Source organism: Corvus cornix, chromosome 24 (assembly GCF_000738735.6).
Source record: "Corvus cornix cornix isolate S_Up_H32 chromosome 24, ASM73873v5, whole genome shotgun sequence".
Taxonomy (NCBI): domain Eukaryota; kingdom Metazoa; phylum Chordata; class Aves; order Passeriformes; family Corvidae; genus Corvus; species Corvus cornix.
Genome location: NC_046353.1, coordinates 5,358,256 through 5,375,004, shown reverse-complemented (window position 1 = coordinate 5,375,004; position 16,749 = coordinate 5,358,256). Strand labels below are relative to the sequence as shown.

At 51.3% G+C, this 16,749-nt stretch overlaps 1 protein-coding gene across 1 annotated transcript; it reads right to left on the bottom strand.

Moving 5' to 3' along the window:
• Positions 1–381: 381 nt before the first annotated feature.
• On the bottom strand, positions 382–16,701 carry DCPS (decapping enzyme, scavenger). Its single transcript, XM_039564881.1, has 6 exons — positions 16,432–16,701; positions 15,168–15,336; positions 7,558–7,703; positions 4,907–5,020; positions 1,640–1,750; positions 382–838 (listed from the first exon to the last, which is right to left on the bottom strand). The coding sequence occupies exons 1-6, from the start codon at positions 16,600–16,602 to the stop codon at positions 572–574; spliced, it is 978 nt and encodes a 325-aa protein (XP_039420815.1). The 5' UTR covers positions 16,603–16,701; the 3' UTR covers positions 382–571.
• Positions 16,702–16,749: the final 48 nt, after the last annotated feature.

Below are 16,749 nucleotides of genomic sequence, written 5' to 3'. Positions count from 1 at the left end.
ACTGTTTCAGACACAGATGATTAAGGAGCAGCAGAGGGGTGATGGGGGAGCGGGCAGCACACAGTGCTTGTCTGCACACAGCCAGACAGGAAGGGCGAGGACTCGGGTTAGTCACTGGAGTTCTTTGGGAGACAGGCACCCCTCCCTGCTCAAGAAAGCTGCAATCCCACTCCCAGGGGTAAATCTGGAGGAAATACATGAAGCTTTCTGAAATCAGCGGGGTTTTTTTGGACCTCTCCATCTACCTGCTACCCTGGTTGGGCTGACATGTGGGGACAGGTGGAAAAGATGGATACACACAGCCACTCCTGCCCAAACCCCTCTGCTCACTGCAGCCCAAAGGTGCCCAGTCAGAGGTAAAATCCAGCACACTCAAAGGGGTTTATTCAATCCATGTTGTTTTTAATGGACTTGAACAGACAACACGGTTTCCATAGCAAAGAATCATCAGCCCCATCTTGTACAAAAACAGAGTTAAAAAAACATAAAAGGAACACAACCTTGAAAAAAAAGCCCGAAAATGGGTATTTATTAGAAAAAAAAAATTATACAAAAGCACCTCTGTGCCTCCTCACACTTTCCCTGCCTCCTGGAATTTCTTAAACAGGGGTTCGTCAGCCCGCAGGGGGAAGGTCAGAGCCCGTTTCTGGTAGTACGTGGAGTCCATGGCCAGGTTGTCGATGACATCGGCCAGCAGATGGGCTCTCTCCACGGAGCTGCCCGGCGCGTCGTAGCCCAGGGCAGTGAAATGCACGTGCAGGTGGTGGTAGGAGGGCTGGTAGTGCAGGTAGATCCGCAGCTGGGAGCCGGGCACGCCGAAGCGCTTCGCTATGGCCTCCTGTGGAGGGGAAACGGAGAGCTAAGGACTGGCAAAACCTCGGAATGGAGGGAAAAGAGCATCCCTGCATGGCAGGAAAGGCACAGGGAAAGGTAAAAGGGATTTCTGCTTCCTCACAGCAAGGGAGAGGGGGAAGTTTGGAAGGCCAGAGCTCTCTTCCCCACCCTCCATTTCAGCCTCTGCGGGGACAGAGCGAGTCCCCCCGGCTGCCCCACTTTTATCTCTCCATGATGGGATGTCCTATCTACCCATATCATTTTCCCTTTCACCCTTATCACTCCAACTCATTGGAAAAGTATCAGGGATCCGTTACCAGCCAGCGTAATTAAAGCTATAAACAGCAACAGCGAACTCCGGCACGCCAGCTCCGCTCGCTGCAATCCCCCAGCTAATCTCTTAATTAATCTCCCACTTTCCCCAGTGCAATTACTTTCCAAATTCTAACGCAGTGAAGGAAGGAGAAGCTACTGCACATCCATCTCCCAAACACACCCTGTGGAAAATCACATCAGCCGGTGAGAACAGGCAAGGGGTTGGGATGGGGTTGTTAAAACGAGGAGCTCAGTGCTCACGGGAAGTATGGAGCATCCCTAAAGCACCTGGATGTGGCATAATCTGGGGAAGGTGCTGATGGAGAGCAGGAACCAGAGAGGGAAACACAGCCCTGTTTCTTGACTTAATATCTCCAGATGAGCGGTCCCCCAGGCACATGCTGTGCCAGAAAACCCACGGAGTGCCTTTGCAGAGGCAGCCGAGCTCTCCCTGGCCAGGACAGCAGCATGGGACCAGCCTCACGCTCACCTTCCCTTCCTGCAGGACGTTCCTCAGCAGCGGGAGGTGCTCGGCCGTGAGATCCCTCAGAGACTTGATCTCCCGGCGATGCACAAGGGCGATCAGGTACAGGTCATCGAGCTGCAGAGACACAGCATGGGGATGAAAGGGCACAGAAAGAGCACGTGGAGGCAGCAGCACTTTGGACCTGACACACCATTCACAGCTTCCCAGGCTGTTATATAGGGATTCTTGTGCCATACAGGGATGCTTGTCCTCAACACCCACACTGGGCTGAATTTCCCACTGTGGGATGTGCTCACCCACAATCCCACTGCACCTCAAAGCATCATTGCTGGAGAAACTGGGTTTTGTCCAGAAATGACCAGAACAGCCTCATCCCAATCCATTAACAGTGGGATCACAAATACCTTCTCAGCTTTAGAGGCAGATGGAGTCACCAGCCCTCTCGTACTGTGAGCACCATGCTCAGTGCTGCTCTTCCACCTTCACACACCCCTGAGCACCTCAAACATGCCTTCTCTGTGTGACTGAGGCTGAAGACCATGTGCAGGCACCCACTCAGATATGTGGGGTCACCAAAGCCCCAGCCAGGAGCCTGGGGTCTGCCAGCACCCCCCATGCACACCCCACAGGCTTCTCAATGATGGTTGACATGCAGCATGCTCAGATGAGGATTTACAGTGGACCACAGCTGCCAAAACTGAAAATTTTTCCCATTGATAAGCTCTTTACTTTTCCACTGTGCAAACAGCTGGCCACCTTTGAGTCACATCAGTTCTGTTAATAACAATTTTCAAGACCTAACTGGTCACTGTACAAATCCAGGGCAGTGAAAGTGTGTCCCTTGAGCAGCTCTCAGACAAACCTTTGGCCTCCCCCAAAGCACTCAGCACTTTCAGTGTTTAACAGTATTTAATAATGTTTAACACAAAGTTAAACAAAAAGTTGTGGGTCATCACACTTTAAAAAAATAAAAATAAAAATCCCAGTCTCCTTCAGCTCAGTTAATGACTTTCTAATATAAACATAGGAAAGCAAAGGGTTTGGATATACTGAGACCCAGCTGATCTCTTCAGGGCTGTGAGAAACCCAATGCAGCTCTGTGGAAAGTGATACTTGTGTCAAAGGATGCTCTCAGGACCCTTCACAGGTCTCTTGAAGCACAGAGCTGTTCCTGCAGCCAGCCAGCTCATGGTTCCATTTGATTCCCATGCACAGCTCCAGAAAAAGATGGTGTATCAGCTTGTGCTCTTTGGCTCCGGGCTGGCTGGTGGGAGGAAAAGCAAACAGCTCTTCTCCTTAGAACAACATCTGCATGTTGCTGTTTGAAACAAATAAGCCTGTTGCTAAAAAGGCCTGGAATGATGTCATGCCAGGCATTGCTTCAGGCAATGCCTCAGGGCTCCTGCAGATTTGAAACCAACTCAAAAGTTGTGGAAGAAAAAAAAACACACAAAAAAATTTAAAAAAAAAATTAAAAAACACCCCAAAAAACCAACTCAAACCACTGTCAAGGTTGGGCAGCAGCATGCAGAAGGATGGCAGATTTCACAGTGCTAAGGAGAAAATCTCCCCCTATCCATTAGCCTGAAATAACTGCAGGTGAATTCACAGGATTTGTGGGCCAGGGACTAAAGGAGTGCGAGGCCACACTGCTGAAAGGACTGCTGAGGGAGGGTTCTGAGAGTCCTGCTGGGAGCTGCATCTCACTTCCCTGATTCCATCAGCAGCCTTGCCTGGGATGTGGCAGAAGGAACTGGTGCTCCTGGGCAGCCCTGGGGCTGTCGGGATCAGCTCTGGCTCAGTGCCACCCACAGCCAAGAAGAAATTCCTTGGCTCAAAGGCAGAGCTGACAACCATTCCTGGGATGCTGTCTCGCCTGCCTGCGAAGGAGATCGGCAGTGCAAAGGGTCCAGATAGCTCCAGGGATGACTGGGGTGCAGCTGTGGAGAAGTCCAGAAGATCCTGTTCAGCATTCTAAGAGCCAATGGGAACATGGGGAAACCTCCCCAAAGAACAAATCCTGCTACTGAGGCACGCCCTGACCATGCCAGCTGGGAGATGTGGATGCAGCAGGTCTCTGGAGAAAGCCAAAGCACAAATTTTAGCCCATCTATGATTTTAGCCCGATCCCGATGTGAGCTGCAAAGTTTGGTTGCAGCACTCAAGGATTTCCACCGAGGCTTTGCTCACAGCCAGGAAAGGGACAACATGCAGCATGTTTTAGGATCCCTAAGTACTGCCCCACTGGGAGAGCAGTGAAGAGGGCACATCCTGCAAGCTGGACACATATCCCCATGCAAAATCTCATCAGGAAGAAGGTTGTGCCTCTGGCGACCACGTGGAAATTCGAGCTTAGTTACCCCATCACCACTTGACAGGGGATTTTTGGAGTAGCTGACGTGCAAGGGATTCATGGGGAGCAGACACTAACCTGCAGTGACTCCCTGAGGCAACTCAGCTCTGCACCACAAACTGCTGCTCCCTGCACAGACACCCAGGATGGTGCTGCCCACCAGCAGGCTTGTGTTCCCGTTTTCTCAAGTTTTAGTTTCCATTTCTAAGTCTTAATCATGCAGCAAGTCTCCCCACATGCCCCCTGCAGAAGCATATGAGGATCAGAAACACAATGGGGACTTTTTTTGATGCCACCAGCTTCAAGAGAGGGGTGTGTTTATGGAGTTTCACCTCCCCAAACTTACAGCGTGAAAGGGAGGCGGAGCCCAAGGAATAATTCTCAATTTAGGAATACAGCCTGGTCTTAAAAATCACTTTCACCAAGTGGCCACTCCCACAAGGGGTAAAGCAGCTGCTCGTGAGCCAACAACCATCTGTTTAACACTGTGGAGGAGAGTTAATTGCAGCAACCAAAGGACAACACAGCTGCCTGGTTTGCACCTCAAGTCAAGGCTTGCAAAAAAAAAAAAAAAAAAAAAAAAAAACAACCAAACAAAAAACCAAAAAAACAACCCAGACAAGTTCAGCAGAACAAATACGCAGGATTTCGGTTCAAACACATCCTGACAACATTTGGGCTGATACAGAAAAGTGAAAGTGAACCTAATAAATGCATCTCAGAGAGAACAGCCCGGGTGTGCAGCACCCCCAGTCACCTCGTGGTGGCCAAAGGGCCCTGGCAAGTCATCACTAACAGCAGCGAGCACGGAAGGACACAGGCACCTACTCAGACTCTCAAGGTGCTCTTAGGAGTCTGGAAGCGGACATTTCCTCTGGGTTACCTTCAGACAGGCAGCATTAGAGGAGCAAACCAACCTGGTTCTGATTCCACTTTAAATCTGGAACCAGAACAAAGCCATTGGAAGGATCTGGGTTTTCATGGACGATTCGATCAGCCTCAGCTTTTTTCTCCAGGATATTATACACCCACTGAAAGAGAAACACGTGATTTATAAAACAGCAGAGAATAAAAAACCAACATCTCAGATGCATTTAGCCCAAGCTCATGGATTACTGCACGTTCTCTGCAACTAGAATATATAAAAAAAACGCCAATTTTATTTTAAGAAGATCAAATAATTTGTAATTAATTAGCCATAAAACACTTCAACATCCAACAAACTCCAGAATATTATGAGCACTTCAGTAAAAAGCAGCGGAACCCAACTCTTGTGGGGCTCAGCACACTCCTCTTGCAACACCATGGGGCTGTTTACACCTTTTTTACCTCCCAAGCTGCAGCAAAATCTTTACAACCAAGTCTGGGAAGGGAAACTGGCTGATTTTGTTCCTTATCCAAAGAGGAAGGAGCAGAGTTGGATGTGGCTCTGGCTGCTGGCAGCTCACTCCAGGGATACGAAAGGCCTGTGTTTATTTGGGCAATGCATGTCTCTTGGCTCCCTGGCTGATTAGAAAACAGCTCACCACTCTTCTTCTTCCATACTTAAGGTTCCAGCCTCCAGCCTGCCTGTAATCCCTGCTCTGGTTATCCCCCCGCGCTCCTCCTGCAAGGCAAAGCACCATTCAGAGAAGAGTTATGGAAATGGAAGACACCAGGGATAAGTGACAGAGTAAGACCAGAGAAAAGCATCTTTGCTCTCCCCTGGCTCCCAGCCTCAGCTCCAGCACCCTTTTTTACACCTCCAAAATGCGTGTTATGCTCTGGGTTAAGCCCAGCTTAAGTACTGGACTGGCAAGGGAGTCTTCAGCCAGGTCCCTGAAGGTAACACAAGGCAGCAGGAAATTGCTAAAGCTTGGAAGCTGAAAATGTTTGGAAACATCATTTTTCCCCACTAAATATAGGTCTGAAATATTCTGGTTGCCCCAGGCAGGTAGGGAAGGTGCAGCCAATTTCACAAATACACCGAATGAGCTGGGCTGGCGGTGCTGTGCACACCAGACACTTCTGGGGAAGTCCATCAAGAGTTTAATTAATCTAATCAACACTTAGGATCACTGTCAACTGACCTGAATATATCTGGAGGGAAAAAACAACTTCTCTTCCCTTGGTCTGGGATTTTTTGCTTCAACTGCTCTTTTCTTCTTAGCATCATCTTAGAGATTGGATTCTTCAAGTGATTCTGGAAAGCACAGCACAACCTCACTCTGCTCTGTAACCCTGTGTGCTGGTTTGGGGGAAACTTCAGCAGGAAGCTCAGCAAAAAATGGACATTTGCCTTTTGCTGGGGTTTTTATGCCTGCTCTGATCACAAGTGCCAAGCTATCAGTGCCCTAAGTAAGTTCGCTGATCAGATGAGCTGAACTTTAAACCCAAGGCTGCCTCGTGATGGGCAGGTCCTTGGCTGACTGCTCCTGCTGCTCCCAGCACAAGCCCAGCAAGCAGAACACATGTCCAGGGACCGGCACCACAATAAAACCATTGTCCTGAAAGCATCCACACTTTGTATCCTCCAGCAGGAAACACAGACGCCTCTGTAGTCTCCTGGTATTTCTGTCACCCTTCAACATTTCCCCTTCCACTCAGCAAAACCAGTTGGATAAAGACAAGGAACAGCATTATCTAATCCCAGAGGTCAAGGACTGACCATGCTGACCATGATTCCTCAGCAGATGCTCCTGATGGTCACCAGGAACATTTCCATGGACTGAAATCAGCTCACAACCATTTGGGGGAAGAGGCAGAGTGAGAGCTCCTGCAATTCCTGAAGGGCAGCTGCTACCCCAGGAAACTCAAGAGATTTGGGAGCAAAAGCACAGAGAAAATATTCCATGCAGGCTGTGGCCTGGTGGAAACATGCACATGCCCTTCTCCAGCTAATAAGCGCTGCAGTTTAAGGCAGCAGGAAAGATGGGGGAAGAGGGGGGCATCCAAGGCTCCTGGTTAGTTTTGGGAAATTATTCTTAATGGAGAGCCTCAGCAGCCCCAGGATTTGGTTTATTCCCCCTTCTGCAAAGGCTGGCATGAATCAATCCCTACAGAGACTTGTATTCCTTTGGTCTCTAAAGGAGAAAGAGAGGGGAACAGTCAAAAAAGGATAAAACCAAGGAAAAAGCTGGGGCTGCCTGGGGCAAGTAGGACACAAAGCAACAGTTTCACCACATGGAATATGGACTGAGGAGCTGAACTGCAGGAGGCATGGCAGGAGGAGTTGTGATGCAGGAATCAGTGCTTTTCCATTTCCACAGCAACCCAGAGACTCCTAAGAAGCCCACTGAACAGCACCAACACCCAGGAAGCCACCCCTGGACAGGAGAAAAAAAGTCAAGAGTTCCTCCAGAAACCTTGGGAAAGCAAATGTTTTTCTACAAAGATGGAAAAGGATGTCCCAGCCAACCAAGTAGGAGGGGACAGCACCATGGAGCTGACAACACAACCAGCAGGGAGATGGGGCAGAACACTCCCAACTCTCCAGCTGGGGCTTCAGAGGAGACTTCTGACAGCACAGTGTTTTGACAGAGGAGACCAAAGACGTCCGTGTCTGCAGGAGAGGGGCTGGTACCCGTACCTGGATGCTGAAGCTCTGAGACTGGATGAAGGGCAGGGTTATGTTCTTGTAATCCTCCCAGGTTTCACGGATGAGGTGCACTTCCTGCCGGAGGTATTTCTGGATGTGTTTCTCCGTGGCAGGGTAAACCACCGTGGCTTTGATCTCTAGGAACAAACACATCAGCTGAGTTACCACCCACATTGCTTCTTTCAGTCCCCAACAAATCTGTCTGCCCTTCCAAAAAATGCCACACTAAGACATTTCAAAGAGAGGGTGAGGGAGAATGGACATGGAAAGCAAACAAGTGCTTTAACCTCCCGTGCTGCTGCTGCTTTTCTGGAGGAAGAAAAAGCCAACAGCACAGCCATGGCCTGTCTTTCCAGCTCAGGTGGAGGAGTTTGCTGTCTGAGTTTTTCCACACTCGCTCTTTCAGGCCTATTAGCAACATCGGGGCAGAGGTGGGGCTCCCAGGGCAGTGTTCATGTGCAGTCAACAACCAGGACAGAAACACAACCCCAGGGACAGGGACACATCTTCCTCACACTTAAATCCAAAGCTCACAGGACGCACCCAGCTACATCATCCAGCCACAAACCCAGATGAACTCCAAGGAGCAGCTCCTTCCCAGAGCTCAGTCAGAGTGCTTGGCCTCAAGCCCCAAGTGCAGGAGGCAAAGAAGCCAAGGGCACAGGGACAGATCCAGAGCAAACAATGTGAGCTGGTAGGTCAACACAGCTCAAGATGAGCCGAGAGAAGAGGGCTGAGTGACCCCATGCCCACAAAAAGCATTTCACCATTTACCCTGGCAAAAAAACCATTTTCTGTTTGCCTCGAGATCAGAACATTGCCGTGCAATTTCTGTGGCATTAAACAGGATGCAAGTGCTCACCTTGTCAACCTGGCAGCTCTGATGTCGGCAGCAGTAAATCCTACCCACAGGGCTAAAACACTCAGGAAACATCCCTCTTTGGCCAAGACTGGATGTGCAATACAGAGCCTGCCACAACTCCAAGGTGCTCCAAGGGCACAGGAGTGTCTCTGCCTTCCCAGCTGACACAGAGCTGCTATGAACATCAGTGCAGGAAGGAGAAAAGCCCCACAAGCCTGGGCAAGCCCCAGGCAGACCAGACTGAGGCGAGTGGCCGGGGCACTGCGAACACTGCAGGCTGTGCCCAGGGTCTGCCACAGAAAACCATGGGCTGCACAAGTACCAGGGCACCAAAGTTGTGCTTCAGGCCTTAAGCTTGTATATAGGCTAGCTAGACTCTGAATACAAACACCTATTTGTTCCCAGAGCCAGGATTTAGGATGGTCTCAGTCTTTTTTAGTTTTCTGCTTTCTGTTTTTTTAAGGTCAGCACTGCACAATCTGAGAGACTCTGCCTTTTCATTCCATGCCAAACCCAGCTTAATGAAATCCACAGGAAAATGCTGGTAACATGAAATATGAAAATGCAAACCACAAGGGCAGTCTGGTCTGATTCCCACCATACACATGTTCAAACAAGATTGTTTTCCAGGACTCAATTAGCACTTCTAGCAGGATGATGTAATACCAAAGAAAAAAAGACAAGGCTGTAGCTCTCCTCACTTAAAAAGATCAGCAAAGCACTGGGGAGAAAACAAAAAAGGCAAAAGATAAAATACCACAGCCAGCCTCAGGCTGAAACTTCCACAATTTGATTTTATACCCCAAAAATAGAGCAAGGTCTGCAGCAGAAGCCCCTCAGTGCTGGGTGGTGATAACCACAGTGCGTGGGGGTGCAGGGGACCCATAATGGCTTCCCTGGCACCTCCCCAATTTGGGGGTGGCTCCTCATGGTGGGGAGAGAACTCAGGGTGCTTTAAATGAGAGATCATAGAACTCCTTCATGTGCAGCTGCAGCTGAGCAGATGTTTGGAAGACGAGGCAGGGGAGAGGCTGTGGTTCACTTACGATTATTTCCCTTCTGAAGGTCTCATCAACCCCAAAATGTCCCAGCGATGCTAATTAGCATCAATCACTGCAGCCAGAGAGGCTGTTTGATACCTGCTCAGAGCCTGACAGTCCTTAGGAGCCACACACAGGATGCAAAGTCACAGCTGAGCCTGGGCTCGGCTGCAGGAAACATCCACAGCGAGACCAGGCTCGCCCCGAAATCTTTCCAGCACTGGCACATGGCCACACTCCGGTTTCCAAGTCTGCTCCTGACAGGCTCCGTGTGCACCAGAGCAGCACGTAGGCCGTGGGGCACCCAAAACCTACCCTGGCCTGGAAACTGGGGTACGGAACCGCTGGACACGTGATGTGGGTTTCTAAGCTGGCTGAAGCATCAGGGATTGTCTCTGCTCACATGTGAGTCACAGCAGCCAGGCTGTTCCTGAACACCGGCCCGAGGCCACCACGGAGCATCTGCGGTTTGTTCTGGAAGAGAGGACTGACCATCAACTAACTGGAGGTTATAAAAAGCCAGGAGGTTTAACTAAAGGAAGCTGGATGAGCAGGAGGCAGAGAACATCTGTCCAGGCTGGTCACTCTAGGAGGGGCATTTGAGGGGAAGCACCACAGTACTGGGAAAGTGCCCAGGAGAAAAGGAGGCTCAGATTGACCAGACACACACACTTCTCCCCTCTCCTGCTAAAAACAAGAGAGGAAAACACAATCAAAGACACAAGAAAAATCAACTTAAGGGAAAAAGGGCTGTAAGCTGCTGTTTCCAGGAGGAGAGGACAAAACATGAGCAGAGAGAGCTCGTGCATGTAGGAAAGGACACTCTGAGCTCACTAATGACGCCTCATCTCCTTCTGTGCCGCACTGTCCCCAGGCTCTGCCAAAATCCCCCTCCAGCTCAGCACATCAGTGAGGAGAGGCCTCACACTCTCTTCTCCCAACCCACTGCAGCATTAACACCTACTGCCAGACTGTTTTAGACAGATTTAACCCTGCCAGGGAGCCAGGAGAAGCACACAGGGCAGGCACAACCTATTTCTCCTTTTGGGCAGGGGTGCTTTTTCCTCTCTTTGCTAGCAGGAAGCTGAGCTTTGGTTTATAACCTCCCTAATCAACCTGACCATCAGGTGCAGGAAAGTGCCAAGCCCGCGGAACAACAGATATGTCAATATTTGCACTCTTGCAGGTTTCTTTTCCCTCTCCAAGCCTTGTTCCTGCTGCATCCTGCTCTGGGCTGTCTTCCCATCATTAGGTGGGAAGACAGTGCCTTGGACGCAGCCCTAACTAAATATATAATTAAATATACTAACACACAACTCCCCTGCTGCAAACAGTTTGTTTGGTTTTAGGATCACAACTGCACAAGGATCACATGGGAACACCGGATTCCAACCGAACCCCAGCCAGGTACACCCATGGCTTTGTCCCAGACAGCTGGGGCTCTCTTTAGTGAATGAATTAAAGCTGCAAAGGATAAAGCCTGCAAGAGCTCACAGTCTCCAAGGCCAGCACATGCCAGGGCAAGCCAAGCATGCTGCCAGGGACTCAGCCAAGGCTGCCTGGCCCCTGGGGCTTATCCCAGGAGGACTTGGGGGGCTCAGTGGACTTTAGCTGCAACAGGGACTGCAAAGAGGAAAGTTGCAGTTTACCACCGCTGCAAAACACAGAGCAAAGCACAACGACACCCCCCACCATCCTCCAACCACCCCACATGCTCCCACAGCTTCAGGCTCAAGCTTTTTATTTAAGTGCAAATGCAGGAAGTTTTCTTGGCTGGGCAAACCCCAGAGGCAGCCAGAGCACAGAAACGCAGGGAGAAGAACCAGCCTTCCCACTGCAGCTCCTGCATGTTTCTCCAGCTCCTCACTGCCTGAAACCAGACTCTTTTTGAGACATGGATTGCTTCCTGCATGACTGAAAACTTTCCTTCCACACGCTCTCATTTTTCCCACAATTTCTCCACCCCCTGTTGGAGCCATGGAGCCAGAGCTTCTCCCATTGTGCTTGTTTTAAGATGTTTCTAATAAGCTTCAGCCTGCAGCCAAGGAGCAAAGACTCCTTAGAGGACTGATAAGAGCCTTTAAATCACACCAGCACAGCTTTGGAGAAGCATAGTCCCACAGCAGCCAGGCATGAAGAGGCTGCTTTTTGCCATAAACATCAAGCTCTCCTTGGCAAATGGGTGTGAGGAACTGGATGTTATCAGGGAACATGGATATTGAACCATCTGCCTTTTGCAATCCAACCTTTGGCACAAGGAAGGTGTTTCCCTTTCTGTAAAATCAGCCTTTGCCCTCCCTGCAGGGGAAAGCCAAGGCTGGAGATTCCTCTCACATCTAGGCTGAAGCTGCCTCTTAAATCAAGACAACATCCAGAAAGTGGCCTTAAAATAAGTTACACATGCTTGCCTCTGCTACCAGCACAGTCACATCAGCTCCGACACACTACTCCCCACAAATTCACAAAGTCCCCTCTCCTTACTCCAGGGGTTTGGGTTGCCCTTCAGAGAAACTCTGATCATTACTGGCTTGTTTGCAAAAGTTATTTCCCATTTTAGCCTTGAGAGGTGCATTAAAATCAATGAGATGAGTAAGACTCATCTGGTGCTGCCTTCACTCCAGTGTGCTCCCAAATCTAAAAATCTCATCACAGTGAAATGTCTTTTCCGAGGTCAAAGCAGAGTCATTTGCTCAAGTAACATGCTTTGGCCTCCCTTTCCCTTTTGTTTGGCCTCCCTTTCCCTGTGTCACCACACAAACAAGTCATCATCACACGGGGCCTGTGCCGGTTTGACTGCGCAGAGGGAGCAGCACCCGACTCTCTTCAATGCAGAGGTGGGGAAAGAGCGCAGGAAGTGTCCACTTCCAGCTGTAAGATACTCCAGATGAATGAAGAGCCCCACGGGCTTGGGAGCACAGAGGCAGCATTGAGAAACACCCTCTGGAGGCAGCTCCTCACAGCATCAGCACGAGTCACCCGCAGTCACCGCTTCCTCTGTCTCAAGGTCTGTCTTACCTCAGAAAGCAAGAGGGTGAGAGTGGCAGGGCTCAACTGCCCAGCATGCTGTGAAATCCCCCAGCTGAATTCCTTCATCACATACCACAGGACTGTTCCATGAACTGCTTAACACCAAAGTCTAGCCTTTTCTACAAGATATTTTACTGTATCTTATACCCAAGTGTAAACTTGCAAGGACCAGGAGATAAAACCCTGTAAGTCCAACCCTGCAACCAAGGGGCCAACAAGACCCTGTGCAAGGGCTCCCTGAGTCTCCACATTATCACTCAACACCCCAGATCAGTCAAACCTTGACTGCAGCTTTACAGGCAATTCCTCCTGTTTAGGTTTTTAAGCTACATTCCTCATATCAATTACGTCCTTGGGCCGTGACTCAGGGTAATTTCCTTCCTCTCCTGACACACACGGCTGTTTCCCCGGTGCCAGCCTAGCTGCCCACCAGCAGTTCATGCAATGTGCCCGCTGAACAGCTATTTGCTGCTAAGTGCTTCAAAAGAAGAAGCCTCCTTGCTCTCCACTCCAACTCGGGAAGCCTGGACAGCAGCTCCAGGGTCTACAGCCCCCTCCTGATCTCCTGCTTGGGGCTGCTCAGCATCCAGAGCGAGATGAGGGGAGCCAAGGAGAGGGGGGAAACAAAGATGCATCACTGGGTAATATCACAGCAAAAACTTACCTTTTAAAGACAGATTTAAAAGTCATTAAAAAGATAAAGCTTGGCAGGAGAAAGCCAGAGGCTTCTTCCCCATTCAAACACGCAGGAGGGGTTTTGCACCACGCATAAACCTTAAATAAAATAAGGAATTCTGTTCTCAGAGTAATGTGGAGTCACACAGCGCTGCAGCAAAGTGCTGCAAGGAAGGCAAAGGCCGGCACAGCTGAGCTGGGCACAGCCCAGGGGATTTCAGTCTTGCAATGCCACCTCGTGGGAATCACTGCAACTCCCACCAGGCTGGAATACAGCAGGTGCCCAAGCAGGAGCTTTCCCAGCTAAGAAAGAGGAGCTTTAATGTCTTCCAACAATGCCCATGCCCAGTGTTTTCCTCAGACTGAAACTCACTGTAACAACAAAACCTTTAATTTTAAGTCCTTCACAGGAGAAAAGGAATTTTGCACAACTCAAGCTGACAAATCCAGACAGTACTTCCTCCTACACCCTGGGAACAGAGCTAAAACAAGAGCATTTTTGGGAAGGCACATCAAATATCCTGCAAATTTAACTTGAGACTGCAACAACATCTTACTTAAGGCACTCGGATTAATTTTGACTCTATTAAACCTGTTTGGCTGCTATTGTGTTTATGGAAGCGTTGACATGGAACTTATCACTGCATTTCCAGAATTTAAACATATACCAGCATTCATGCGGAATTAATTGTGGAAGGGGGTTCTGCTCCACTCAGGTGAGCCCCCACCTGGAGAGCTGCCTCCAGCTCTGAGGTTCTCAGCACAGGCAGAACATGGCACCACTGGAGCAAGTCAGAGGAGGCCATGGAGATGCTGAGCATTGGAGCAGCTCTGCTCTGAAGCCAGGCTGGGAGAGCTGGGGGTGTTCACCTGGAGAAGAGGAAGGCCTGGAGAGAACTCAGAGCCACTTCCAGTGTCTAAAGGGCCTCCAAGAGAGATGGAGAGGGACATGGGACAAGGGTCTGGAGGGACAGGACAAGGAGGAATGGCTTCCCACTGCCAAAGGGCAGGGTTAGATGGGATACTGGGAAGGAATTGTTCACTGGGAGGGTGGGCAGGCCCTGGCACAGGGTGCCCAGAGCAGCTGTGGCTGCCCCTGGATCCCTGGAGGTGTCCAAGGCCAGGCTGGATGGGGCTTGGAGCAACCTGGGATAGTGGACGTGTCACTGCCCGTGGCAGGGGGTTGGAACAAGACGAGCTTTAGGGTCCCTTCCAACCCAAAACAGTCTGGGACTCTGTGATTAAACTGAAGGGCCCAAAGACCAGCCCTGCTTTCCAGTGGCAGCTGGAGAGCACCCCCACGGCAGGACACCTTTCCACTGGGACCAGAGTCCCCTCTGCAGGGCAAGAGCCTTCCACTGCAGCTCCCCAACCTGCCCATCTGTCCTTGTCATACTTGGTTTATTAACAGAGTTTTATAACACACAGACATGTGAAATCAGCAGGGGGATGGGACTCATCTGCCCCAGCACTCAAATCCTCCCCCAAACACAAGCTGCCTGTCCTTAGCAGGTGACAAAAAAGCCCATGAGATGCCGCCCTGGGATGAGAAGCAGCTGCATGTGCCCTGCAGACTGTTTTCAAGAGAAACATTCTGGAAGGAGACAGCTCTTACCCAAGTAAGAGCACTGACAAACACCCAGAGAGCCCTCACACCCCTGAGCCTTTCTGCACCTTCACACCAAGGTCATCAAGCCATGGCCATTCAGTGCCTCATCAGCTGAGCCACGTGTCCATGGCATGGGAAAAGGGCATAAAACAGGGCAGCACTGAGAGCCTTGGGATAAGACATTGCCTTCAGTGCGGAACAACCCACTGACCTCCCCACCTGGGCCAGGTGTGCTGCTGTCACCAAACCACAACCGGGGTAGTGCAGCCAGGTCCAGCAGTGGCACTTGCCCATCTCACTGCATCCTCCCCTCTGGAGTGGGCAGGAACCATATCCTGGCATCCCAGCTGCCCTCCCAGGATCCCTGAGCGGGGCTGAGGGCACTCACCACTCAGCTCCGGGGGAGGGCTCAGGTAGAACGTGCAGTAAATGTCATTGTGCATCTGCAGCTCTGCGTTCATGGGCTTCTTCAGCAGGTCTGGGATCTTCTCCTCCTGGAAAGGAGTCTTTTCCAGGATGACTACAGCATCTGTGCCCTCTCCGGAGAGGCCAATCTTCTGGAAAAGGAATGGATAAAGTCATCAGCAAACACAGATGGGTGCTAGAGGTCAGGGATCATGGCAGACACCTCGTAGCACCCTGGTCCTCATGCCCAAACCCCCTTGCAGGCCAGGCACCCTTCCAAAAATAAACCACACATTTGCCCGGAAGTACAGCAGGAATTTGCTCCCCACCAAGGAACAAAGGTGGTTTTTGGGGGAGCGGGGGATGTGAGCAATGACTCAGTCCATGTGCACCTCCCCGGATGCTCCAGGTTTCCTGCTGACCCATAGCACCAATTTCATCTCTGACACTTCCCAGAAAGAGGGCAGAGGAAGGCGTAAGGATTTGCATCATAGTCAAGGAGCAAGTTCTAGGGCAGGAGGCACTTACTGCTGCCCTGCTCCAAGGAACCACAGCCCCCGATCCCGTGGCCTCAGCGTCCTGGTTTTGGGCAGTGCTGGGTGTGAAACATCCCCCAACATCACTCCTGTCTGTACAAGACCCAGGTGAGGCCTCACCACACCACCTGCGGAGAGCAACAGGGCTCACCTGGGGCTCCCAACCCTGTCAGGCTAACAGGACAGAGCAGGTCTGTACCCAACTCAGCTACTGCAGCAACCCACTGCCTCGAGACCAAAGAAGCAGCCTGGGACTTCCCAATCCTCATCTCCTGCTAGGATGCACATCTTCAGGAGACAGGAGCAGAGGCAGCTGCATGCTTCCCACGCCATGCACAGACAATCCCAAGAGCTACTACAAATTTTCCTGTAATGGCTGTTTTACAGTCCCAAAGTCGGCGTGCTGCTGGCAATCCAGTGCCACTCTACCTACCAAGCACGAACAGCTTGCTTGAATCCAAAACCACCAAATTATACGAACAAGAAAGAGGGTTGCAATAAGGTCTCCAGCCGCCTCCTTGGCCTGGTTTGGGCAGCGCCAGGCTGGAAAAGCCGGTCGGGACCCGGCCGGGACGGGATGACCGGAGGGTGACCGGGACCCGCGGCGCCGGGGGGCGTGGCTTGCCCGGAGCGCGGCGCCGGGGGCGGGGCCAAGCCCTCAGCGGCGGAAAATGGCGGCAGACGCGACCGCCCCCCCCCACTCCCCGGTACCTCCGCGTGCAGGAACACGACTTTGTCCCTCGCCGACTCCCGCAGGACGCGCCGCACCCGCAGGTCCGACAGCGCGAAGGCGGCGGCGGCCCCGCCTGGAGCGGCGGCCCCGCCATTTTTCTCCTCCTCCTCCTCCTCCCGCTTCCTCTTCGGCTGCGGGCCCTCCGCCATGGTTCGCGCCCGCCCCTGCACTGCGCACGCGCGGCGCCTCGGGGAGCGCTGGGGAACCGCGCCCCCTGGCGGCTCGGAGGTCGCGCAGCTCCGCGGCTCCTTCTCCCACAAACCACCCGAACCGGGATTGAGAACAAAAATACGGAA

Excerpts from the sequence above, each read along its gene's own strand:
- DCPS (XM_039564881.1), bottom strand. The coding sequence starts at position 16,602 with ATGGCGGAGGGCCCGCAGCCGAAGAGGAAGCGGGAGGAGGAGGAGGAG. Across the intron at positions 15,337-16,431 it reads TCGTGTTCCTGCACGCGGAG|AAGATTGGCCTCTCCGGAGA; the intron begins GTACCGGGGAGT and ends TTCCTTTTCCAG. Across the intron at positions 839-1,639 it reads ACGTCCTGCAGGAAGGGAAG|GAGGCCATAGCGAAGCGCTT; the intron begins GTGAGCGTGAGG and ends TCCCCTCCACAG.